Here is a 26,718-nt window from a genome sequence, read left to right as displayed (position 1 = left end):
TTTTTTGGCGAAATGCGTCCTCCGCTTAATCAAGTACGTCACTCTCATGTTAATTTCATTTACGTGGGTAAAATGAAACATTTAGAAATATACTATATAAAATCCTCGCTAACCTGTTGTAAAGTCATTTTCGACAATATATCATACACGTTATGTATGACAATTTACAGTAAGTATTAAGGAAAAGTAGCATTGTAAGTTTGTATTATGTTAGAACATCACCCATTTTTCATCTAATCAACAGTCGCTTAATGTTTTATTAGTGATGCTCTTAATCGTTAAGAATTTCTCAAAGTTTACAGCAAAGTCAGTTTTCAAGACGGCCGTAAACAAAATTTTTAAAAAAATTGATCATGATTGGCGCAGAACAAATAATCAGCCAATGAAAAGTGGGTTATATTCTGAGTAAGCTATATAGTATATACCATATAGAGTTAGGTCGCTGAAAATTGTCTATGGAGCTTCAATTTCTTATATCCGTAGTACCGTTATATTTTTCGTAGGTTACCGTGACACCCCCACCCCCACCAAAAAGGGAAAATAAAACTTTGCTATAAATGTTTTTACAAAACGAGTTTAATTCCAGTTCTCATTTATGTTAATGTATTCATTAACCTTCCGAGAAGGAATATTAGTTTGGGATTATTTTATTCATGATCAAGTTCGTTAAAATTCAGTTATCAACAAAGAATTGAAACTAAAAATAGCTTCCATGCACAAATCCTTATACAATGACAATATTGTATTAATCTTCAATTATATCATTCATATAGTGGCGAGTTATGAAATCGGTTTCATAACAAATACGTCAAAACTAAACAGTGGGTTATAGGGGTATTAATACCCAGGAATTGTGATCTTCTGCAAACCACCCAAGCAATCTATATTTAGTGAACACGATATATTTATCTCGAAATATGAGAATGTGTGTGACGTCATTTCAGCGTCCACATGTCCGCAACAGCGATACCTGATCATGCATAAAACTGCTCGAAAGTGTGAGATTATCTTGTTCATTAAAATGAATAATTAAGTTGTATTCGGAATAAATTAATGCCTGTTTACTTTTGTTTTGTTATCTTTTTATCAAAAGTGCGATAGTCATTTATTTCATAATGAAACTCCAAATATTAAAAAAAAATTAACAAACGACAGGTGCTTTATTAAAAAAACTGCTTCTTATTGCATTTACTTCTACTGATTATATCATGTATGAAGGGCCGTTTTCATTTAACAATATACAAGATTGCAATAATGTAAATTTACATCTAATGAGTTATGTTTAAGCATTTTCTCCCTTCTTTTAAGATGTATTTATACAGCTATTGACAGGACTGCGAATTACGATATAGCCAGAATCGATCAATTTGCCCTGTTATGAATGTATAAATTCTTTGAGCAATTTTGGACCTTTTAAAACATCTGCCTTCAAACGCAAATGGTTTAAAGTGGCTGCTGTTGTTGTGGTATATGATCTGTATATGGAAGAATGAGCTGTTCCGTTTTTGCAACATACCGAATAACAACAACGATAGATGACTTACTCTGAACCACTTTATATGGATAATTGAAGTGAGATTCAGAGAGAGAGAGAGAGAGAGAGAGAGAGAGAGAGAGAGAGACTGTAATATAAACAATAAAATGCATTCTTTGCTGCCTCATACGAGGTATAAAAGTGTGATTTTTACAAAAAATAAATAACATAGTAATAGTAACGACAATGTTAAAAGTAACAAAAAAGCACTTAATTGTTCTTATGATAATATGTATAATTGATGATAAAAAAAATCATGCTCTTTTTACAAAACATATTAAAAAAACAATATTCACAAGTGATTTTGTTTCAAGTCGATAATCAATATCTAATCAATCTTCACTTCGAAAAATTGAATCGCCTGGTTCTTTGAAGTATATTTTTCCGTCATCGTTTTGGTACCTGTCGCTAGTAAGGATGTGTTCATCCCAATCCGGCCAGAACCGGGCTTTCATGCGTTCACAATACTCCATCAAATTTGGTAAATGTTCTGAAAATGATAGAAATCTTGATTTAATGATATTTCTCACCAATATGGCAATAAGAACACACCGGCTTACAATGCGTGTATTTTACGAATACGTACTGTGATAATTTTTTAAAAACTGTACTTCATTCGGAATGTGCATGAAGAAACAATAATCGAAGGAATATACACAAAACTATAAAAAAATATATTGAGGTCCTATAGAGCGGCCCAGACACCCACCTTTGGCGTACTTTTCGTGTTTAGAGTCGGGCATGTTCCACAATATCATCACCAACATACCAAACATGGCACAGTCCACCTCACTGGGCTCCGGCCCCATGAAAAACTCCTTGTCCCCTGTCATCAAAAAACAACATCAGAACACAAGCACCTGACGTTATTTATTAAAAATATATATTGTATACCCCTACGTAATATTTTTATTATGAACAAAATTTTAAACGTCAGGTGCCCTGTGCATCAGAATTAAAACGATCAAACTGATGATAGCTCTCTTAAGATCATTTTTACAGCGTATGAGGATTTTCGATGTCTAACCGTGGAATATATTCAAAGCTTTACTTCTTTACTTACTTATCCAATTTTAAGAATGGAATTTGTTGCATGCTGCATGCAAATTCATATACTTTGCTTTACCTAGAAAACTGGAGATGGCCGTCATATCGTCGACGGCTATGGACCAGACCTCGTCCGGGGTGTGTCGACCAATCCCGTGCCCCCAAGTCTCCTGTCTAATGACCCGCCTCAAGAACCACAGGGTGAACCAGAGCTTGAGCCCTGTGTACGGTATGACCTTCTTAACCGTGGATATATCGTCACCGAACATCTCGAGACACATGGTCCTGTCACAATCAAAAGTAGAGGTTAAACTTGTGTATTACATATTATACATTTGTTGCATGATTGTGATGGAAATATGAAGATTTATTCCCCCATGAAAAATCATATTTCCCGAACGTCCATGCAATAAATTGTTTATTATACCGAACGACAGGTGATGAATTAGAATACATCGGTTTCTAATCGTTTTTCAATTCTAGTAAAGCAATAACGTGGTTTTTTCTATAATAGTTTCTGAAATGAAAAGGATTAAAAACGATTTTTTAATAATCATTTAATTGCATCGTATTTTCATCCTCGGGATTTTTTATAAGCATGGAATGAAAATTCGAGGGGGTGAAATATGATGAAGATTATGACGATGACAGGGAAATATGAAGTTTTATTGCCCTAGCACGTGATTGTGTACAACCAATCAGATATCGCGTTATGTAGAATAATCATATTGAGGTATAATAAAGTCATATGTTTCACTATTTATGTATTTAATCTTGCCTTTACGTCTTTAGACACTGTCCTAAAATCATCAACACAAAGTATTTTTTTACGTACAGTCATATACGTTTTTCAAGACATTCGGATAAAGAGTAAGTGTCCAGAGAAGGAAACATATGATTATACGTAATAAACTACTAGTATACTGATGTAGATCTAACGTAATCGCTGTAGTTATGGGGAGACTGCGATAGACTTGACTACCATTAGTTTGTAAATGGTTTTGCTTTGATTTGAATCAGCCAGTGCATACATGTATGTATGTATGTATATGTATCCGCGTGAAAACTGCACGACACATGTACGTGTATATTCATTTAATTACGCTATAGCTCGAGTTGTTGTTCAAGACCAACGGATATTGGATCTGTCTGTTAGCTCCTCTCTAAACGATCTTTCAGGAACGCAGCTATATCTAGATTTTTTATGGATGAATGTATAAAAAAAATTCTGATAATTAATACGGGATCTGACACTTTCGACCATTGCCAAAAAAGTAATTTACCAGCGGACGCCGGTTATGTAATTTCAGCGTTGTACGCAACTGTTGGGTCCATATACCATATATGAACGAAAAACGAAGCATTCTATTGTTTAACTGACACTTTTTATTGACTCGGGATATAAAAAAGTACAAATTACATATGCTTGTTATAATCAATATACAGGATGTCATCCCGGCCTTCCGCGCGACACGAAATATGCACGAAATACGCGACACGAAATATGATAATAAAAGAGCAATAAAAAAAACCACTTGTTTCAAATATAAGAACCATTGGACGGAATTGCATTACGATATATGAAGGAATGTACATATTGAAATTAAATTGTGAATTCGTTTAATTAATTAATACACTAAACAGATATAAGATATCATTGACGCCGATGGCCTCAGTCACTCGTATTTTAGGACTAAAATGTATCAGGATACCGGTATCTATTTCTTCCATTCTTTGACGATTCAAAAAATACACTTCCTAGTCGGTGAAAAGCGACTGAAATCGATATGTATAACATAAAAAAAGAAGATTCCAAGATGTTATACAAGTACCAGTAGAGGTTTTCCTCGGTCAGTTTCTGGAAGGCCCGTGCGATGCCTCGCTCGGCGGGACTCAGGTGTTTACTGGCGTCTATTCCTCTCTTTTTCTTGATATATTCCACGCAGAACTGTGAGTCTGCGATTGATTTTCCGTCATACTCCATCCAAGGTGTTTTCCTTTTGGATGAGAATTTCGCTGAATGGTCATTCTACAACACGTATAAGTATAGAGACAATTGACATACCGAAATAATCACAGGCACCTGACGTTATGTTTTTCTCATAGATAAACAAATTATTTATATATAGGAGAAAAATATATACGTCGGGTGTCTGTGGAAGTTATATACTTACTCACCACAAAGTCAACTATAAACAATGCTATTCTGTTTCTTCTTTTTCATAAAGAGTGCCAAATCAAATAAAATATTCAAATTATTGAATAATAAAAATTGGTAATAAAGTCCTCAATAATGGGATTTTCCCACAACACATTGGTTCAATGTCTGTTTCATCTTGAAAATTTATACATGTGAGCATTTACAAGAAATCTTCAGTCTGTGTCTTGTGCTAGAAATAAAGGAATATCGAGGAAATAAATTAACAAAAACTTGAACTTTATTGGGCTGTCTCTAGATTCATACTCACAACATAGGGAGTTTTGGTCATTCGTAAGAAGGTCTCCAGCTTTAACGGAAACGGCGAAACACTGGGGGCAAATGGACCCCGCCCTATTTGGTACAAAATGACCACATCTGGGGAAACGTTGTGACGCCGTTTTGAGCTGTGAAAATAACTCAAGGATTAAAATGTGCCATGCTCGCTCTCTCTCTCTCTCTCTCTCTCTCTCTCTCTCTCTCTCTCTCTCTGCGGATGTAATTCGGGGTTTCTTCAAAAAATGTATATACATGCACGTACTTCAAATCAGTATTAATAAGTACCGTTTTCTGAAACAACCAATATGTCGCTCTTTCGGATGCCTTGAATACTTTTTTATTTGTATGATTATTAAACCAGCAGTTGTTATTCTTTAAGTTAAATCGGGTTGCTCTAGGTGCCCATCACGTAATTTTTTTTATTTTTTGGGTTTTTTTTTCTGTTATGTCAATCAAATCTTATTACGTATATACGGTAATTACGTAATGGAAAAATCAGATTTTACTTTAAAATTGTATCGGTAATTTGTTTATTGTGTTCAATCATAAATTTAATCAAAATGTATCGAAAAAAAATCTAACAAGTGCGCAAAATCATGCGCAATGGAATTTTAACTAAAGTAGGACACCATAATAGGGAAATCATATTTCATAAAATAGAGTTAATAATATTCAGTAATACATTACCGATCTGACCCAACCTTACAGAAAGTAAACCCCAACTAAACCCTGGGTTCACTTTCTGGGTTTACTCTGGGTTTACTTAGAGTGGACCCAGAGTAAAACCAAAGTAAACCCAGAGAGGACTCAGAGAGTAAACCCAGTTAGAAGTATACCCCTTAAAACAGACGCTAACTGTGTATTCGGAATATACAAGGGGCAGGAATTATAGGCAGTAGGATGGTAATATAAAAGACGGGTCTGCTTCACACTTCAGTGCGTAAAGTTGACCTCAAAAGCAATTTCCATGTAAACCCAAAGTAAAACGGCCCCGAGTGGACCCAAATTTTCAAAAGGAAAACCTAGCGTAAACCCCAAGTAAACCCAGGGCCTGGTTTTGTTGGAGTTTACTCTGGTGTTAGGTTGGGTTTGATCGGTACTGTATACTGAGTGTGTCAGGCCACCTAACACTATATACTGTACGTGTTGTAAACTGTTATCTCAGTAATGCTTCACAATAAACCTTGTTTAGGGAATTATATTGTATTAAAGTGTTGATGAAACCTGTTAAAGTCTTAGAGTGCTAGTAGTAGAACAGCTTTGCTTATTAAACATTGTGGATATATATTCACTAACGAATCATCACCATGGAGACAGAGGACAAGCGACTGAAACATAGAATAATAATGAAATAGTGTGGTGTATGTGTGTGTATGTATATTGTTTCGAATTTCTTTGACACTGTGTATGGTCTGTTTGTCGCTTGTTTCAAGAAAACAGACTGAGAGCCATAGTCATTTTTCCAATTTACACATCGCTTTTCACTGAAACTGACCTGAACCCAGCGGGAGGGGGTCCATTTTAAAACTGTGTCAAGGTGGTGCTTTAAGTTGACGGGAGAAAATTAGATATTACATCTTTTGTTGTTTTTTTTAAATATTAATGATACATTAGTTTATTTACTTTACTTTTTCGTAAGCATTAATTCACTTGGAGCCACGTGTCACAATGATTACTCCATAAGATCTTTAGAATCCAATAATGATCTTCAAAATATTAGCATATACTGGCTTGTCGGCATCGAGAAGACTGAACTTGTTAGTATGGATTCGTAATTACTATGAATAAAGATAATGATAGACTTCTATAAATCGTCCCTACAACAGTATCAACTGGTAGAGTCAATATATATACTTGCATGAATATAATATACTACTGGATATATATAACACAGTGGTATTATTCAACTCTCTGGACTTTCCTTACTCGGAAAATTAATTTCTGTACGTAGGTGTTTATAGTGATTGATAATGTTTTGCGTTCTATAAAGAAAATAATTCCATATAGAGACTCAGCTCCGTAAGCTTTGACAACGGTTTTTAAAAGCTAATCGGGCCTCTCGGTCGAGAGATTCTGGTGCGAGTCCCACATTTTCCGACCTAATACGATATTCAATCGTACAGAAGTTCTAATGCTCTATTGTAGATACAATATAACTAAGGGATATAAAAAGGTAATTATGCATGAAAAATGTCACTGTAACTGACCAAGTTTTTAGGAAACCTTCCCCAATATCTTAATTATATGTACGGTACAGGTTTTGGTACGTATGTATGCACAGTTTTATTAACTTTCCATTGCAATATTCTATGTAGAGAATTGAACTGGTTGGTGAAAAGAATTTTATTATATATAAAAAGCCCCGCTTTTAATAAAAGATGTTTTTTTTTCATCCCTAAGCGATTGTATATGTCTGGTCAGTGACACTATCGCGAGCTCTAGACATTGTAGGAGACTAGGTCATTTGTCAACAAAACTCCGACAGGCCTGTATAGAAATAAGCATCTATCAGTGTGTCGACTTGGTGGAAGAAAATGAAATCGAATTAGAAAATCTTGAGTGAAGATCTATTTTTAGCTACCAGCACTACCAATTACTAGATTCACATCGAGAGAGGAGAGGAATGCCATTCAGAAACAGCTGCATGCATGCATATCAGAACCCCAGTAAACAATTTAAAATCACATTTTCGCCATGCAAATTACACATTTACTAATATTGCTGTTAATATTATTTAGAAGATAAAAATGAAATATATACTTACCGTCTATATAGGAAATGTCCAATTTTGCATAAAAGTGATGTGAGTACAATAACAAAAACTGCAATCAAGATTTGTGACAGCATACTTCGTTTGTTCAGATCCTCGGGCCAGCTGTTGTGGACGGGATTTCAAAAAAGTGTCTGACAATTTACGTAGGAATCTACCATTTTCACGAAACCATAGGCTATGTTATTATATATAATCCACAGCATATCCGTAAAAATGTGCTAACTAAAATTATCAAAACATTAGATATATTAACAAGTCTTGAAAATACGACGTTTATTAAGTACGCTTTAATTAGTTAGCGTATCGGATATGCTATCACCCCCTTGAAGTGGAATCGTCCGGTCTGTTGACATTTGAGAACTTCCTTTCGATGGTGTATACAACATGTGGACAGAGATGGAAATTTAATCACACCAAAACAGATTTATTTACACCTATGCTTCCATAAGATAGTTATCGGTGGATTTTCCTTTCATAATGGGTGAGTTTTTTAAGTAAGAAAAGGTGTCATGAAGATTTCGGCATAGTCCTACAAACTACATGATTTCGATGTTTGACAGTCATTCGGTAAAATCGTGTTATAAAATTTGAGCGGAGTTAGGTGTTTAGCGGTCTCTTATACAAATAACCACATTGTTATTGTTCAAAAGACATTGTTTATTTAATGGCAAATTTATAGCAGCGCCCATGTTCTCTCCGCAAATTGCCCAGAAAAATTCAAGATGGCGGATAATATTCTTAACCCTCATCATCAGCATTATCAGTAACAGTGGGGGACGCGATCATAAAACCAAACATAGCCGTAGTTGGTTAATTACAACCAGGTCGGAGTGATCTCACAGCCAAATATCTGTGATTGGCAATGTTTCGGCGGAATATATGATCTACTTAAACATTTTCCTATTATAGGCTACTTGCAACCAAAGGAGTATGAAGATTCTTCTTGAGAATTAGTGCTTGAAGCTTCAGTTGAAACCAAAACCCACACATCCTTCTAACTAGGGGGTTCATCTGTATTTTACCTCTGTTATGAAAAAATTCAAACTTCTGTGATGCTATAAAATGCCATTGATTACTTGATAGATAAAAATACTAAATACTCAAATTTCTTCTTTATCACATTGTCATAATGATTCAGCATTTGATACTGGGATTAATAAATGGATGTCATCGAATAATTTATTATGATCAAAGTATTTCTACACTGTGCAATGATATATTTAAAGGAAACTCATCCTGTAATTAGTTATAAGACTGTTGTTGCTTATCCTTACTGTATTTGTAACAACTGTGAAACCAAAAGGAATTGTTGTCTTATTTCATATAAATCAAGGCTGTGGCACCACTTTTTTTTTTTGGGGGGGGGTGATAATAGAAATTCAACTAGCACAATATATTTTCACAGGAATGTGGATATGAAATATCTGTACCAACATATAGGTATGACCTAATAAATTAAACTCAAAATATAAACGAGTATATACAAGACAGTATACCTGTTCAAATGTACTTTGCTCCTGAAACAATTACTGCATCCATGATCCTGGTGAACAGATTTTATTTTCTTCTTTTGATTAATGACAATTAGGGAGATAACACCAGTTAAATATTGGTATGAAAACAAATATATTGCTTGGGAAATGTGTTTGTTCAATGGCCCAAAAATACAGATAGCAGGAGTTTGCAATATTTTATTGAATCAGAGGTTATATTTTAGACTGTTTGAGACTGAACATTCTAAACGAAAAATAAATGAACAAGCGCTTGCTAAATCCTGAGATATTGGAAGCAGAACAGTACAGAAAAGTAAAATTCAGAGCAACATTCACACTGACCTGTTCAAAAATGATGATCTAGGTGATATTTTTGGACTTGGGGAGGGGGGGGGGGGCTTATAACTATATGGCATGACTTTTCTTCTGTCCTTATGCTTTCAATAAATATACTTGACAATGACAACTGTGTCCTTCAATAAACTTTATTGCTGCCCACTTATAAATTGACTTACTGGTTTGTAAAATATATTAATTAGCCATAAATAAATGATTGAGTCACCATAAAGTCCTGTCAATCTATAGAGGCCAGTCAATCTGTGATCACTCACTACAACTGACAGTTATTAAGTGCATGATTGTGCACAAGAGCACCAGGTAATTGGTCATTTGCCAGTCCAACCCCAAAAGTGGAAAAATTGCTTTTTTCAGAACTGTAGACACCAAGACCCCCAGTAGGTTGTGTGCTGCTGTAAATCAAGGAATAAGTCGGCAAAGAAATTGCAGTTCATAATGTCATTAAAAAAAATGTTGTTTCATGAAATATATCAAATTGATATACATGTATTTCATTGAGTTTTTAAATGCAGCTTGGTGTATTGTAAAGAACTTTTGAACAGTAAATGTACATGCATGATGTAGAAGAAAACCGAAATAGAGAGGATTTTGTTTGCTTGATAATTTGAGAGTTAAGCAAATGTATTGAAAAAAAAAATTCTTATGAACCTCTGTTGCTTACAGGTCAGAAGTCCTCCAAACACAGGGACTCTGATGGCGAGCCTGCCCCCTCTCCGAGGAAGTCCCCGAAACGGACGGGGATGAAGTCCCTCCACGAGGAGACCCCTCAGGCAGCATCCCCACGCAGGTCTGAGTCGGCCTCGTTTATGGAGCAGAGGTCAAGTAGTGCGGACTCAGCGGACATCCCAAAGAGCAAGTCCCTGACACTATCGTCTCCCAGCACAAAGCCCGCCCTGGACAAAGAACAGAAGGAGAACGTTCCTCAGGTGGAGGAAGAGCAGCTTATTCCCAGTAGTCCGGTCAAAATGAATGGGAACGGGGTCTCTATGGAACCATTGACGCCCAAGAGAATAAATGGGGAGATGATGCCTCGAGCGGCCTCCACCCCTAACGGGGTACTCTGCTCAGAACTCAGTGAGTAGCAGAATCAGAGCTGTTCTTTTTCCTTGTTTATTTTTTTTTCATTTATTTATCCAGCGTCTTATTTTAATTTTTAAAGCTGATATGATAAGTTTAAAAAGTTCCCTGATAATTTTTACTTAGAGCTTTTTTTTTATTATCTGATATCAATCAAACATGCACAAAGATAAAACCATGTAATCTCAAATATAGTGAACAATTGATATGTAATGTCTATTGATCAAGTTTCATCCACAATTTGATTTATTTGCAATGATTGCATAATAAATAATGAAATTTTCTTGTCAATCCCTTCACAATCCTGTTTATGATAAAATGAATACCCAATATTAAATGCATCATTTCTAAATGAAAAATAAGTAATTAATTTTGCCTCCGAATAATTCCCATTTCTTTGGCTCATATTTGCATTATGTTTACTTGACTTATTTAACTCCAGAGCTGATTATTTTCTGTGTAGATATAAACACAGACTCTGACCAGGATCACACGGATCAAAGCGATGACGAAGCATTAACACCTGTCAGCCAGGTAAACACATTCCTGCCCCGTTCCCCCACATCTCCAGTGGTCAGTTGTAAAATACTGTGGTTTCATTAATTTTCGTGGGTATCAATTTTCGTGGATTTTCTAAAAACCACAGTTTCAAGGATACATAATTTCGGGGCCAATGACCTTATCAATACAAAATGTTAGTTGAAATTGAACTTCAATGAACATTTAATTTCGTGGATCAACTTAACAACGAAATCCACGAAAATTGGTATTCAACGAATATTGATGAAAGCACAGTATAATGGAAATGTTTTTTTATTTTTGAAACAGCAATGTTAGTTTTGAAAATGGAGATATTTTATTGTTTTGATGTAAGTGGATAGTACGTTGGATGGACCATCATCCCTGATGATATCCTATATATATCCATACTTACATTGCAGTGGGGGGCAGATCATGACAAATTTAATGTACATGCACTAAATTGTTGTCTGAAAATTGATGTGAAACAGAAAGGGAATGCACTAAAACTTGATAACATTGGAGAGAAACAAAGGAGTAACAACCCAAATGATCTCTTCCAGAGCTGTTACATCTATCAGTAATTTGCAGAATTTGAGTGTATTGTGTTTTGCTGTAACATTTTATGCTCTCAAGATATGTCTACATTTGTAGGTTTAGGATTTCAAAAAAAACCAAAAAACTTTTTTTTGTTTTAAGAATAGAAAAATCTGTAAGATATGCTATCATATGTCCATTTGCAAAACTATTCAATAATAAAAAATATATTCATTGATAATAAAGATTTAGTTTAGCGAGCTGTATTCATACAGAATAATGATATCAAATAAAAGACAATAAAGACTTAGTAAAACTCTTTAGCTCATGGTAGATTATGAAAAATTAACTGTGATAAGGTTCCTTAGTGTTGTGCAGAATGGTTAGAATAAATTGTAGTTTCATGCATGGTTTTCAATGACAGGACTTTTACCTTGAGAAGAAGTCGCTGGTTGACTACGGCAAGTTCTACAACACGAGTTACCTGAGTGAGGGGCGCAGTAACTACCTGAAGAAGGTCAACTCTTTCCCCAGACAGGACCACAAGTCGCCCCACTTCCACAGGCCACTCAACTTCTCCTACTCCAAGGACAAGCCCGAGTTCTTGAAATCTAAGAAGAGTAAGTAATGAACATCACTGTAAAGAAGTTCACCATTTGTTTTACAATCACAACTGTAAAACTATAACTTGGTGGTATGGTATATTGATACAACTAAAGAAGTTCACCATTACGATCACAACTGTAAAACTATAACTTGGTGGTATGGTATATTGGTACAACTAAAGAAGTTCACCAGTTGTTTTACGATCGCAACTATAAAACTATAACTTGGTGGTATGGTATATTGGTACAACTAAAGAAGTTCACCAGTTGTTTTACGATCACAACTGTAAAACTATAACTTGGTGGTATGGTATATTGGTACAACTAAAGAAGTTCACCATTTGTTTTACGATCGCAACTATAAAACTATAACTTGGTGGTATGGTATATTGGTACAACTTTTCTTTGATAACTTAAAAATACTTACCAGTACCATAAATTTACATCGACAACATGAATAAAAACCTTTTTCTCTCAATTTTTTAGGTGGCATGGCTGCATTAGGTAGGTCTTTTCTACATATACTATGAGATAATTGAATGTTGCGGATAGGGACATAGAATTACATATATGGTGTTCTCATACCCAGTACATGCACAAGATTATTAACATATGTTTTTATAAGTTATTCATTTGTGGTACATGTAGTTGCCCCTATCTATAACCAGTAACAATCGTTTAAAATATATTAAGATTAAGCTTTAATAATGGAAATTTGTTGTGCTTATTTATTGAATAGGTATTGATCAAAATTTACCTGCTTAAGATTTTGTGATGTATCTTTTGACAGTAACTGCATTATACACATGTATATAAAGTAAAATACAGTTTACTTTAAAATAAAAGGATTTTTTCTAAGTTTGATCTTTTTATTAGCTACTGGATCAAAGGTGGTTGTGAAGAGAACACGCAGGGTATCCTCGTCCTCGGAACTCCGCAATGAAGAGGCAGTCAGAATGAGTATGTTCCCAGCGGCCAAACCCCCACAGCCCAATGAGATCACTAAGATAGAGAGAGAAGACTGGCCAGGACCCCCCTGTCCAGCCGCCATTCTGCCAGAACTCTGTGAGTCCAACTAATCAATCTAAATAGGGAGCAATTTACTTTATAAATGTAGATTTTTTTTTCCATTTGCTGAGATTTGATTGGTTTGCCAAAAAATGTTTAATATTCAAGAAACACACCATGTGAAGTAAGAAACAAAATTGAATTGCTGTTGTGTATACTTTATAAACATTTGGGTTTGAATCACTGTACTTGTTTTTGTAGTGAGACAGCGACGAAAAAGTCGGGGAGAGACTGATGACGAAGACGAGGAAATGCCGCCAGAGGACCCCAAAATTACCAAAGAAATCGAAGAACTGTCAAAGTTCAAGGACCATTCTGGTATTGGCAAGATTATCTACAAGGAGCTAGAGGAAAAGCGAGCACATCCAATTAAAGCTTTAGATCCATGGAAAGCTTCCCGAGTGCCCGGAGCCGATCACGAGCCCCGATACAGCACGCGATATCAGTCCCCCATGTTTGCCTGTAAGACACGCTATCTCTGTAGTACATTGTATTCTTAAAGTTCAATTACTGTTCAGTTACTGAATTTATATTATTTGTAATAGTTCATAGGTTCAAAATAATTTCAGAATTCTAAGTTAACAGGATTATCTTGAATGAAAAGTAATTTTGTTTGATGCAGGGTTTGTATTTTATAAGATTTATGTTTGATATGAGTTTGAGGCAGGGTTTGTATTTTATAAGATTTATGTTTGATATGAGTTTGAGGCAGGGTTTGTGCTTTCTCTCAGCTCCCTCTAGGTTTTTGGATCGACCCCGGCGATACTGGGACGACAGTGATATATCACGGGGCTATAGAACCATGTCCACACAGTATCCAGGTAACTCGTCACTGATGTCAAGGGCAGTATACCCAATGGCTTATAGTTACCATTCTTAACCTTTAGATTAACGAAGTATTTGTTATGTGAATCAATAAAATGAAAATAGTTAATATATAAAATTGCAGTACATTTAATTACTGGTAATTGTTCTCCATGAATAATACCTACTTCTCTTCTGGTTTCAGTACAAAGGTCTAGTTATGCACTTACTCCAAGAGCTGCCACCCTTCCTGTTTCAGGCACTTTCGGAGGTTATGTAAGTACAAGAATGTAAAGTACTACCGGTCTTCTTATTTTGGACAGACAGAAAATATGTATCAATATACATGAATGTAGAAAAAATTCTAAAAATCAAAAGAATCATGATGTAGGGGATAAGATATGTACCGGTATATATAACAAGACCGTAATTTTTTTACTAAGTTCAGCTGTATTGGGATAGTATTTCTAAGTATCCACTGCTCTCTGCAGAATCAAGAACTTTCAGAATGTTGATTAGAATCCTGATGTGCGAAGTATTTATGTTGTAGAATTTCCAGAGGTACTATGATTTTGAAGATTTGGGAACCAGTCGTCATCATACTGCCAGTAAGTTTTATACAGAGATCAAACTCACAACCTTGACAGGATATCAATCAAGTCGTATCTCAGTTTTACAGAGATTTTTAACATTATAAATAGTTGAGTCCTTACCCCATAAATCTTCACTTTAAATAAATGTTAGCACCTGATAATGAATTTTATAAGGAATGCCTTACTGGTAACATCAATCTTCTAGTAGTTTTTGCTTTGTGCAAAGTCTTTTATCAAGTCTAAACTCTGTTTACAAACATTTGTCAAGATTTAACAGCTTGTAAGGCCTTGAACTAATTAGATCTTTGAGTGAAAACTTTTATCAAGTGCATAGGGAACGCTTTTATTTCACAGAATGGTTTTGATGTAATGAATAAAACAACACTAAAGTAAACATATAAATTTGCATTTTATTTCGTTTCAGATTCCTCTTCCACTGTAAACACAGAGGTATGTATGCTTTCTGGAGGTCAACAAAGGGGGTCCAAATATTAAAGGGTAGAAGTGGGGGCAGGGGGTCGTTTGAAGAAAATTAGAAATGCCCCTAGTGAGGGATTTCTCCAATTTTGCACAGAAGATCACTTTTAAGTGTATGTAGGCTATGATAAGTAAATACATGAGCATTATTGCAGCAAGATAGTATGAAAAAATTTCATGTCCATATCATGTCAGGGGGAGGAACCATTGGGGCTCATACATCATCGAAATGTATGGTAGGCATATAAAGAAGAATAAATGTATGGGACATGCAATTTGGGAAATCAATATGGAGCAACATTATGAACCTGTGTCTTACAATATTTTGATGTTGCAATACATATACATGTATGTTAAACTTGGGTTCATGATTATTTTATATAAAAAAAGGTCTTCCGTTCCTCATGTATTATTAATCTGCACAAAAAATCCAGTTATCTTGTAAACAGAAAATGGATATAATATATATATAAGTTTTGTGTCTTGATCTATCACAGTTTCTGAGATCTTATTCATACTTTGTTTTTAAAAAAGAAGGCTATCTGAGATATATGAGATGTCTCACCGGAAGTAGAACTTTTTTTTACCATGTGTAGATGACTTTTTGTATTTCTATAGCTAAACTGTTACTTCAATGCTAAATAACCAAAATATTTTTTAAAATATCAAAATTGGAGTACTTCCTGTGACGACCGGAAGTTACGCCGGATTAAACAAAATAGTGTTAACACATGTAGATACATAGGTCTATCATCCCACAAAGTTTGGTTGTTCAAGTCGTTCCCGTTTTTGAGATCTCGTCGAAATAAGATTGTTGGTCTCTGGACAGGAAACGGGCAAACGGAAGTGTTCAATGTAAATGGTATTAAATATTTCTTGTATACTTGCCTTTTGTACATTATTTTTCATTTATCTAACTAAAATATGAAAGGAAAATAGTTAAACTGATAAACAGCTCGATTTGTTTGACCTCTTCCGGTGTGGACCGGAAGTGACGGAAGACAAAATGAAACCGGTTAAACACATCTTAAATCAAATGTCTATCATCCATGAAAGTTTCGTGTCTTGATCACTTATAGTTTCTGAGATCTCGCAGGTACAAAATATGTTTTAAAAAACCTACCTGAGATGATTGAGATGTCTCACCGGAAGTAGATTTTTTTTGTTGATTTAACATCGCATAGATGACATATGTAAGGATCTATACTAATATCTTTATTTTACGGAAAATTAATTAAATACGTAAAAACAAAAAAAATTCAAGAGCTTCCGGTGACGACCGGAAGTTACGCCGAACAAAACAAAAATGTTTAAACACATCTACAACTATAGGTCTATCATCCCACAAAGTTTGGATGTTCAAGTCTTAATCGTTTCTGAGATCTCGTTGATACAAGCTTTTTCAACGCGGGACAGGAAACGGACGACCGGAAACGATTTTTGACAAAATGAAAAAAACGCCTAGAGATATTGTCATTTTCTTCCATTCCAGAAATGTTCACATAAATCTATCCAGTCATCTCTGAGAAATCTTGTGGACAAAAACTGGGAAAAAAATAATAATAATAATTATTCTTTGTTTTTAAAAAAGAAGGCTATCTGAGATATATGAGATGTCTCACCGGAAGTAGAACTTTTTTTTACCATGTGTAGATGACTTTTTGTATTTCTATAGCTAAAATGTTACTTCAATGCTAAATAACCAAAATATTTTTAAAAATATCAAAATTGGGTGTACTTCCTGTGAAGACCGGAAGTTACGCCGGATGAAACAAAATAGTGTTAACAAGTGTCCATACATAGGTCTATAATCCTACAAAGTTTGGTTGTTGAAGCCGTTACCGTTTTTGAGATCTCGTCGATATAAGGTTTTTTGTCTCGGGACAGGAAACGGACAAACTGAAGTGCTTAATGAAATTTAAATTTTTTATATCTTGTTACTTTCCTATTTAAGGTCTTCCGTTTCCAACGGAAGACCTTATAGTGATTGTAATGTTTCTTTTTAAGGTCTTCCGTTTTCCAACGGAAGACCTTATTGTTTTCGTTCGGTTTCTTTTTCCCTATTATTATTATTTTTCTTTTTTTTTCCAACCAATTTTGTGTACGCGATTTCTCTAAAACTACTCCATCGATTTACATGAAACTTTCAGGTCTGATAGATAATGATCTCAACCTTATAGGAAATTTTTTTTAACGATGACGTCAGTTCCGGTTTTGAGTTATTTACAATTTAACGATTTTCAGAGGGTTGGCTTGTCCAGGGGTAAACTCCTAAATGCTTTGAGATATTGAGTTCAAAATTTCAGGGATTGTAGACAAAAGGTTGTAGATCTGACATGTGGCATATATATTTTCCTGTGACCAAAAGCGCCGAAGTTCGCCCGAGCTCGAAAATTACAGTTAAAAAAGCATCGTGATTTTTCGTGGTTTTCTTTCAATATCTCTTTCCTCGATTGTATTTTGTTATAACATGTAGAACAAAAAATCTTTATAAAGTCAAGAGCTTTCATGAGACATCAAGAAACAGGGCTGGCCCTTCAAATAAGGGGCTGAGGGGGCTCTAAAGTCTTTTAATGATAACTTTTTACTGTGAAATATTTTGTGATACATTATAGAAACAATTATGTTCATTCTAACGGTATTCACCTATACATGGCAATCATTTTTTCCTATGTTACGTAATTAGGGATTTTAAGGGGTCAGAAGTCCAAAAATTTGATGCTCAATATCTCAAAATGGAGAAAAATTTTGAAAAGCAATATTGAACAAAAGATGCTCAAAATATTGAGCTTAACAATAACCAACCATAATTTCTTTGTTATGCGGTCCCTAAAAGGAGTTACAGGGTCGGCCCCTTAAACGATCCTCTCAAGATATCTCGAGAACGGTACAAAATTTGTAAACACTTGTTGAACAAAATGTGTTTGAATTGACAAGAGCTTTCATTTGAAATCATGAAAAAGGGGCTGGCCCTTCAAATAAGGGGCTGAGGGGGCATTAAAGTCTTTTAATGATAACTTTTTACTGTGAAATATTTTGTGATACATTATAGAAGCAATTATGATCATTCTAATGTTATTTACCTATACATGGCAATCATTTACTCCTATGTTACGTAATTAGAGATCTTAAGGGGTCAGAAGTAGAAAACTTTGATGCTCAATATTTCAAAATAGAGGAAAATTTTGAAAAGCAATATTGAACAAAAGATGCTCAAAATATTGAGCTTAACAATAACCAACCATAATTTCTTTGTTAAATGGTCCCTAAAAGGAGTTACAGGGTCGGCCCCTTAAACGACCCTCTCAAGATATCTCGAGAAAGCTACAAAATTTGCAAACACTTGTTGAACAAAAAGTTTTTGAATTGTCAAGAACATTCTTATGAAATCATGAAAAAGGGGCTGGCCCTTCAAATAAGGGGCTGAGGGGGCATTAAAGTCTTTTAATGATAGCTTTTTACTGTGGAAATGTTTTGTAATACGTTATAGAAGCAATTATGTTCATTCTTACGGTATTCACCTATAAATGGCAATCATTTATTTCTATGTTATGTAATTAGGGATTTTAAGGGGCCAGAAGTCCAACACTTTGATGCTCAATATCTCGAAAAAGAGGAAAATTCATGAAAGCAGTATTAAACAAGAGATGCTCAAAATAATGTGCTTAACAATGTACAACCATATATTGTTTGTTATCTGGACCTTAAAAGGAGTATTAGGACCGGATATCAAAACGATATTCCCAGATATCTCAAAAACGGTAACCAATTTTTAAACACTTATTAGCGGTACACAAAAAAACCTTTAACTAGAATGAATGAAAAGGAGCTGATCCTTCAAATAAGGGACATTAAAGGGATAGATAGTTTTCACCCAATACTCTTAGATTCCGCCTCCTTTTCCGGATACGTTTCGCTGACGCTGATCAAGAACAAGGTCATTCCATATTCTGAAAATCGGACGGAAGACCTCCTCGTTGCTCGCAACGAGATCGTGTCTAGTTATTATTATTATTATTATTATTCTTATTTTTTTCCCCGATTTTCTCAGAGATGACTGGATATATTTCCTTGAAATTTTCAGGAATAATAGGAAATGATAAACGCTAGGGACGTTTTTTTCATTTTTTCAAAAATCATTTCCGGTCGTCCGTTTCCTGTCCCACAACAAAAAAGCTTGTCACCTCGAGATCTCAAGAATGGTAAAAACTTGAACAACAAAACTTTGTACGATAATAGACCTGTGTATGTAGATGTGTTTAAACTATTTTGTTTTGTTCGTCGTTACTTCCGGTCGTCACCGGAAGCACTTCAAAAATAGTCATTTCACGTAATAAATTCATTTTCCACAAATTAAATATATAAGTATAAATCTACACATAAGTTATCTATGCAATTTTAAATCAACAAAAAAATTCTACTTCCGGTGAGATATCTCAATCATCTCAGGTAGCTGTTTTAAAACACATTTTGTACCCGCGAGATCCCAGAAACTATAAGTGATCAAGGCCCGAAACTTTCATAGATGATAGACATTTGATTGAGGATGTGTTTAACCGGTTTCATTTTGTCTTCCGTCACTTCCGGTCCTCACAGGAAGAGTTCAAACAAATCGAGCTGTTTATCAGTTAAACTTTTTGTCTTTGATATCTGTAGTGTGCTCAATGAACAATAAAATGCAAAGGGCAACTATACAAAAAATAACTAATAAAATTTACATTAAGCACTTCCGTTTGTCCGTTTCCTGTCCCGAGACAAAAAACCTTATTTCAATGAGATCTCAAAAACGGTGACAACTTGAACAATAAAACTTTGTGGGATGATAGACCTAAGTATGTACATGTGTTTACAGTTTTCTGTTTTGTTCGGCGTAACTTCCGGTCGTCACCGGAAGCTCTTCAAAAATAACTATTTTTATGCATTAAATTCTTTTGCCATAGAATAGATATATAAGTATAAATCTGTACATACGTTATCAATGCAATGTTATATCAACAAAAAAATTCTACTTCCGGTGAGATATCTCAAATATCTCAGGTAGCTTTTTTGAAACTCATTTTGTACAAACAAGTTCTCAGAATCTATAAGTGATCAAAGCGCAAAACGTTCATGAATGATAGACATTATATTGAAGATATGTTTAACCGGTTTCATTTTGTCTTCCGTCACTTCCGGTCCACACAAAAAGAGTTCAAACAAATCGAACTTTTTATCAGTTTAACTGTTTTTCATTGATATTTGTAGTGACTTCGATGAACAATAATGTACAAAAGACAAGTATACAAGAAATATTTAATACAATTTACATTGAACGCTTCCGTTTGTCCGTTTCCTGTTCCGAGACAAAAAACCTTATTTCAACGAGATCTCATAAATGATGTCGACCTAAACAATCAAACTTTGTGGGATGATAGACCTATATATGTACATTTTTTTAAACTATTTTATTTTGTTCGACGTAACTTCCGGTTGTCACCGGAAGCACTACAAATAATATGTTTGTTCTTTATTTATTTCTTTTACATGGAAAAAATATATCAGTATACAATCTTAGATGTGTCATCTTTATAATGTTAAATTTTCAAACAACTGTTTCTTCCGGTGATATATCTCAAATATCTCTGTGTAGCTTTCCCTTTTACAAATTTGATGCCCGCAAGATTTTTGTCACTGTAAGTGAATGAAACACAAAGCTTTAATGAATGATAGAAATTTGATTGATGATATGTTTAGCGGGTTTTATTTTTGTCAATTGCCACTTCCGGTTTTCACCGGAAGGATTCAAATAAATCATATTTTTAACAATCAAACTTTTTAACCTGTTTTGTTTAGTTCGGCATTACTTCCGGTCGTCACAGAGAGTACTTCAAAAATTGATTTCTGTTTCAATCTGGTTGTTTTACATAGAAGTAACATCTGGATATATCATTTACAATACTTATCATATTAACTATTTTCTCTATGTAAGAGAAGCAATGTCTACGGTTAAATTGATTCATGTATATCAAAACGGAAGACCTTTTTGTTGCTTTTGCAACAAGAGTCTAGTTTACATTATTATTCATTGAAGTAGCTAAAACTATCAAATTAAAACAGTTTAACGGATAAACAGTTTGATTTGTTTGAACTCTTCCGCTGTGGACCGGAAGTGACGGAAGACAAAATGAAACTGTTTAAACACATCTTCAATCAAATGTCTATGTTTAGTAAAAGTTTCGTGTCTTGATCACATACAGTACCTGAGAACTTGTGGGTACAAAATATGTTTTAAAAAAGCTTCCTGAGATAATCGAGATATCTCACCGGAAGTAGAATTTTTTTGTTTATTCAACATTGTATAGAGGACATATGTAAGGATCTATACTAATATCTTTATTCTATTGAAAATAAATTAAATACGTAAAAACAAAAAAAATTTGAAGAGCTTCCGGTGACGACCGGAAGTTACGCCGAACAAAACAAAAATGTTTAAACACATATACAACTATAGGTCTATCATCCCTCAAAGTTTGGATGTTCAAATCTTTATCGTTTCTGAGATCTCGATGTGACAAGCTTTTTGTCGCGGGACAGGAAACGGACGACAGGAAATGAATATTAAAAAAATGAAAAAATCGCCTAGAGATATGATCATTTTCTATCAATCCTGAAAATTTCAAGTAAATCTATCCAGCCATCTTTGAGATATCTTGTGGACAAAAACTGGGAAAAAAATAATAATAATAATAATAAAAAACATTACAATCACTAGAAGGTCTTCCGTTGTAACGGAAGACCTTAAAAATAAGTAAATGTTGTAATACACAGATAACTGGTATATATATTTCAGATGTATAGGATAAAGATAACTATAGTGTGAGTACTTGGGTACGATACTTTTTTTATGACTAAAAGTTCATTTTTTTCTGATAACACAGCAAGAATCGTTCACCCCTTCCAGCATTCTAGGAGGTCAAGGGATTTCCATCATCTCCCTACAGCGCAGTACTTGGCACACGGAGGCTGACCCCCCGGTAAGTCTTCGTCTCAATCAAACAGCTTTATCAACATGGGTCCCTCATACCATGTAACATGTTTCATTGTGAAAGAGCAAGTCTGTATTCTGCAGTAAGCTGAGTTTCATCATTATTGTACCTTGCTACATAAAATAGGCTGAAAAATTATTTAATTATCTGTGTAGGGTGCCGAAATTTTCAACTGTCACCAATTCATTGATGAATTAATTCTTTATTTTTATACGCATACAAAAATCTGTATTAATAAATTTAGTTGGCTTCAACATTCTGCCACATGTATTATTGTGATGTATTCTACAACTGCAGAATTTTTGTAGGTTTATCCATATGATAAGCTGAAGATAAGTAATTTTGACTTACCCAAGGATGTGGACAGGAATATGCTAGAGGTAAGGATTATACAAATGTTCGTATAATGAGACACATGTAAGGTCATATCATGATTATCATCAGATCTTTTTTTCCTCATTATAACCCTTGCATATTAAGAAAATGAATAAAATGAATTGCTTTGATAATGTTTCTTAGTTTAGTGTCTCACCAATATCGCGAAAGCCTTTTGCTTGACAGATTCCACCATTGGATGACTCATGATAAATTTTTCAGGCCTAAAGGTCAAAAGATATCTCTTTCACTGATATGCTGGTAACTTAAATGTTTAATATTTTTCAGAGAATATAAATGATAATAATTAAACTTTGAACAAAGGTTGACAACAGCCTATTGGAGATCTAATTTGGTTTTTAAGGTCAAAATGTTCAGTATTTTCTTGTCATTTTCTTTGCTTGTCTATTCTGATGCTAACAGGCATTGAGAAATTTGTTGTAAATAAGCTGGTACTTGAAATTATTACGATAAAGTTCAAGTTTGGCAAAAATTGATGGACATAGATGAGTTACTGTATACAGGGTTATTTCGCCGTTTTACAATTGCAAACGGTTTCGCCCCGTCTTGAATTTGCCCAGATGCAGTTGTGTTAACAAAGATATTTTTTGCAATATAGAATTTGCCCAGTTTTAAATTTGCCCTCTGACAACGAGGGCGAAAGAGGCGAAAATAAAACGTGAGTGAATATTTCCCTGTATACAGTATGTTCCTCACAGTTGATATTAATGTACTTGTGTTTCCTAGATACATCTAACTCAAGAGGACTTCAATCAGTTATTCAAAATGGATAGAGACCAGTTCAAAAGACTAGCTGAGTGGAAGCGCAATGACCTAAAGAGGAAGGCTGACTTGTTTTAACTGCTTCCAAATAGGACGAGAGAATGGTGGATGAAGCTTTGTTTCACAAGTGCATTAAAGATTTCTTTGCTTTATGTCTGCCTTAGATGAGGCAGACCTCCATGAGAAGTTGTGTTAGGTCCATACATATCACATGCAGGCTGTCTTAGGCTGGTTGTACAGTTGTCCGACTTCTTTTACTCTCCTTGCTAAACAGTAAATTTGGAGCTGGGAAATCAACCCAAAAACCCTGGCTTCTCTGTGTAGCAATGTCTATAATAGTGTAAGGATATAGTTATGCATGTCTTGGAACAATCTACTTGTATGGAGAAACTGAAGTTTTATTGTGAGATAAAGCTGAGACTGGCCTTCTGTTACATAGCTTTACAACATGACTTTGATTTCCGATGAAATCTGGCCACATTTTGTAGAACATACATATAATGAACTGTTGCTGTTATTATGCAGTGTTAGTGATTTTTACCTCTTTTTTTTCTGGTTAGTGAAAACTTTTTATGAAATATATATTGTTTATGGGTGCTAAGCTTATATTGGAATAATTTAAAATTTTTTTGCAGCATTTTTGGTCAGCTTTTTACAGATGCAACTTTATTTTGTATTTATTCAAACAATATATTCACACAGAAATGTTATTTCATTTTATTCTTTTTTCAATGTATTCTCATTTTCAAGTTTTAAGCCTTAAAAGACATACTGATGCTTACCTTGCATTATTGCAGACAATCTTTTGGGTTCTTTACACACTGGAATAGAGATCTAGGTAGCTCAATGTTTTATCATTTCTTTATATTTTCAACCCCCATTAAAACTGTGGGTTTTGTTCCTCTGTGTCTGTTACAAAAGAATCGTCTTGTTTTTCGCTGCAGAGATATACATGTACATGTGTGATGATGAAACAGATTTCGAGCAGTTTGTTAGCACAAGATGAATTTATGGCATTATGATATTGTAACTATTATACCTGATATTTTGTTGATATTACTGTGATTTTTTTTTTTGATTTACAAATCCCTTGCAAACAGCTTTTTTTTTAGTTCCCCCTGCATATGCTTTATAATCATGTTGATGCCTGTTTTGGGATACTTTTGAGAGTAGGGTAGATCCTTGTTTATTTTTTACAGTTTTTTTTCTGTGTTATATATTGATATGCAACAGTGCAAACAATTGAGAGGAATCCATTGTTATTTTTTAAACCCTTTACCCTTGACAGTGTTCATTATTATTATGTACATGTATAATTTACTTGTATAGTCAGAGAACCATCACAGGCAAAATTTTTAAAATGCTTTCAAATTTGATGTAGTGGTGGCTGGGGAAGACGTTCGCTTGTTTGTTTTTTGCCTTGGTTTTTCTTTCGTTGTTTTTTCCCCACAAGTCTACACACACACACACCTACACCCCTGCATCACTAGAAGAAAATATAGTCCTGTAATGTGCATCGAGAACACTTGTGTTGCACCGAATCCACAAGATGCTTTACTTTCCAGTGCTCTTTGTTCTGTCTTCATGTACCAACAGTTTATACTTTTGTATATTTTTTTGAGGGGGAGGAGATGGGAATGGGATACACAGTTATTACATAGATGATAAATGGATGCATCAAGATGATCATTAGTTTAAGGATTCTTAATAATGAATGTTAATTTATCAAAAACTTATAGATACATATACATTTTAATTTTTGATACCAGTAAAATATATTTAATTAAATCAAAATAGTTTTTACTGAATGAATTTTTTATATAATTGTGCATTAAAACTACTCTACAAGACTAAAAATACATGTATAATGAAAATTTTGTCACATAGAAGTTTCCAAAGCGCACCTCAGGAGTGTATTAAATTGGTTTTGTAAAGATGTTTTTATCCATTATACTTTAACTGTAAGATGTCACAATTAGGTCATTAAATTTTAAGTTTATGTACAGTTTACCAGTTGGAAAAATTTTTGTTCAAAACTTGCTTTAAACCAACAATTCTAGAACGCACAATAATGTCTTTATGAAAGGTTTCAGAGCTTATGTAAGGTTGGGGTCAACTGAAGGTCAATTGTACAATAAAAGAATGAGCTGTATATAAAGATTAATTGGGTTTTTTTTTTTATTCATATTGATGAATTTTTCGCCAATTCCATATGAATCAGGAAAATAAATGCATTGTTTATTTTAATCAGATTTGTTGTTAGTGATGCATTGTTTTTAATGTAAAATATTCTAGCAGTATTAGATGGTTGGCACCTCTGCATTCTTGATTTGTAAATTTAAAGTCAATGAAATAATTGCCACATAAGTTTTTTCATGCAATAACTTGATTGATGATGTGTTACGTCCTCATACTTGAGGATCTTGTACTTGTTTTGGCTTCAGTGACTTGGCTTCTTTTATTTCGTCACAATATTTTTTAGCAGAAATAAAAAGAAGAGAAACTGGATTGTGTGCTTGTGTTTTTTTTATTTACATAATATTGGTGGTATTAAGGTGGAATAACACAAAATGGCTGACCGCTGATCAAAACGACATTTCATTTTATTAAAAGGATTTTATGGACTGAAAAATGTAACTTACTCCATAGCTGAGTGGATAAAGTGTCTGACTTGTGATCCGTACACCCCGAGTACGAATCCCGCAGGGGCTTTTGTTGTTACTTTATACTGGAATAATTATTTTAGATATTCATTTTTTATCCCCAAAATGCAAATTTTTCGCTTATTTGACATATGTACAGTTAATTCATCATTATATCTTTCATTATCAAAAAATTTCCTGACAATTTGAGTGACTTTTTCCAGGTGTGTTATTCCACCTGAAAAGAAAATTCCTGCATTGAAGAATTCTGAAAGTAAATAAAACTTTGTAAATAACTTGTCTCATTAATGAAATCTGTGTTCATTCTGCAGTAGTCTCCCAAATACTCATTTCCATGAAGACTTGCTCACATGTACATATTGTTGAATTATTTTTTTTCGTAAGATAAGGGATCTTTTCAGGCACAAAAAATGATTGAACCACAAAGAAAGCAGTTAAAACTGTTCCATTCATAACCAAATTTATGGTCATGGAAAGAATCAGAAAGCTACTGATTTCATTCCTATTTTAAA

At 34.2% G+C, this 26,718-nt stretch overlaps 2 protein-coding genes across 2 annotated transcripts; one reads left to right on the top strand and one right to left on the bottom strand.

Annotated features, from left to right (window-relative positions):
* Nucleotides 1–616: 616 nt before the first annotated feature.
* LOC128180404 (failed axon connections homolog) lies at nt 617–8,070 on the bottom strand. Its single transcript, XM_052848501.1, has 6 exons — nt 7,822–8,070; nt 5,050–5,185; nt 4,414–4,610; nt 2,661–2,866; nt 2,244–2,360; nt 617–2,024 (listed from the first exon to the last, which is right to left on the bottom strand). The coding sequence occupies exons 1-6, from the start codon at nt 7,902–7,904 to the stop codon at nt 1,867–1,869; spliced, it is 897 nt and encodes a 298-aa protein (XP_052704461.1). The 5' UTR covers nt 7,905–8,070; the 3' UTR covers nt 617–1,866.
* A 90-nt stretch (nt 8,071–8,160) lies between these two features.
* On the top strand, nt 8,161–26,051 carry LOC128180403 (actin-binding LIM protein 1-like). The gene is made up of 14 exons (XM_052848500.1): nt 8,161–8,311; nt 10,344–10,754; nt 11,221–11,291; nt 12,238–12,433; nt 12,905–12,922; nt 13,295–13,483; nt 13,688–13,948; nt 14,218–14,307; nt 14,496–14,566; nt 14,841–14,898; nt 15,308–15,333; nt 22,278–22,373; nt 22,694–22,765; nt 23,508–26,051. The coding sequence occupies exons 1-14, from the start codon at nt 8,308–8,310 to the stop codon at nt 23,619–23,621; spliced, it is 1,677 nt and encodes a 558-aa protein (XP_052704460.1). The 5' UTR covers nt 8,161–8,307; the 3' UTR covers nt 23,622–26,051.
* The last annotated feature ends 667 nt before the right edge of the window (nt 26,052–26,718 follow it).

Source organism: Crassostrea angulata, chromosome 4 (assembly GCF_025612915.1).
Source record: "Crassostrea angulata isolate pt1a10 chromosome 4, ASM2561291v2, whole genome shotgun sequence".
Classification (NCBI taxonomy): Eukaryota; Metazoa; Mollusca; class Bivalvia; order Ostreida; family Ostreidae; genus Magallana; species Magallana angulata.
Note: the sequence above shows the minus strand (reverse complement) of the source record. Positions and strands in the feature narration are given on the sequence as shown.

Bases quoted from the DNA above. Each gene is read 5' to 3' on its own strand.
- LOC128180403 (XM_052848500.1), top strand. The intron at 14,308-14,495 runs GTAACTCGTCAC...TTCTGGTTTCAG, and splicing joins CATGTCCACACAGTATCCAG to TACAAAGGTCTAGTTATGCA. The intron at 14,899-15,307 runs GTAAGTTTTATA...ATTTCGTTTCAG, and splicing joins CAGTCGTCATCATACTGCCA to ATTCCTCTTCCACTGTAAAC.
- LOC128180404 (XM_052848501.1), bottom strand. From the start codon at position 7,904: ATGCTGTCACAAATCTTGATTGCAGTTTTTGTTATTGTACTCACATCA. The intron at 5,186-7,821 runs GTAAGTATATAT...TTATTTTCACAG, and splicing joins GGACATTTCCTATATAGACG to CTCAAAACGGCGTCACAACG. The intron at 2,867-4,413 runs GTACTTGTATAA...TGATTGTGACAG, and splicing joins ACCGAGGAAAACCTCTACTG to GACCATGTGTCTCGAGATGT.